We start from the raw sequence: 561 nt of genomic DNA, 5'->3' as shown, positions 1-561 counted from the left end.
AACAAGCAACATATATTCCTTCCCGATTTTCACCTTCATGTATTACCAATGCTAATCTTATCACAACCTCCTCTTTTCAGGGTCCAGGGCCTGTCGTGGAAGACGACTTGAGGGAAATGATGGAATCTTCTCACAGATATTTCTTTGCTAGGAAATTCCACACTGATAACCCTGGACACAGCACGAGGATTAGGGTGAGTTTTAAAAGTGTGTTGGTATAGAGTGCTTTAAAAAGAGCGATAGTGGGCTTGTGCTGGTGTATTAGTGTGAGAGTATATAAGTTTGTGTGTGCACCTTAATCATAAGATTTGTTAGCATGTGTATGTGTGTGTATGAATGTCAAGGTGTATAGGCTTGCGTGTGTTTTAGTATAAGTTCGTGTGTTTGTTTATGAGTTTTCGTTGTCGTTTGTATGTTTGTGAATTTGTGTGTATGAAGTTTAAGAGTGTGGGAGAAAGGAAATGAAGAGAAGTTTGTGAGTGAAGATTTAATACATGAACTAGGCTTTAATGAATGTACTGATTTAGAGACATAGATTCATAACATTATAAACTAACGTGA

General features: G+C 37.4%; 1 protein-coding gene across 1 annotated transcript in view; it reads left to right on the top strand.

The window, feature by feature from the left end:
* The window catches only part of LOC119581716, a gene marked incomplete in the record, with an annotated part of 132,029 nt that overhangs the window by 77,236 nt on the left and 54,232 nt on the right, over positions 1 to 561 (top strand). Inside the window, 1 exon segment of the mRNA XM_037929840.1 lies at positions 81 to 194. Coding sequence (XP_037785768.1) covers positions 81 to 194 — 114 coding nt within the window.

This window comes from Penaeus monodon, chromosome 15 (genome assembly GCF_015228065.2).
Source record: "Penaeus monodon isolate SGIC_2016 chromosome 15, NSTDA_Pmon_1, whole genome shotgun sequence".
Taxonomy (NCBI): domain Eukaryota; kingdom Metazoa; phylum Arthropoda; class Malacostraca; order Decapoda; family Penaeidae; genus Penaeus; species Penaeus monodon.
This window is presented reverse-complemented; position numbering and strand designations above follow the sequence as displayed.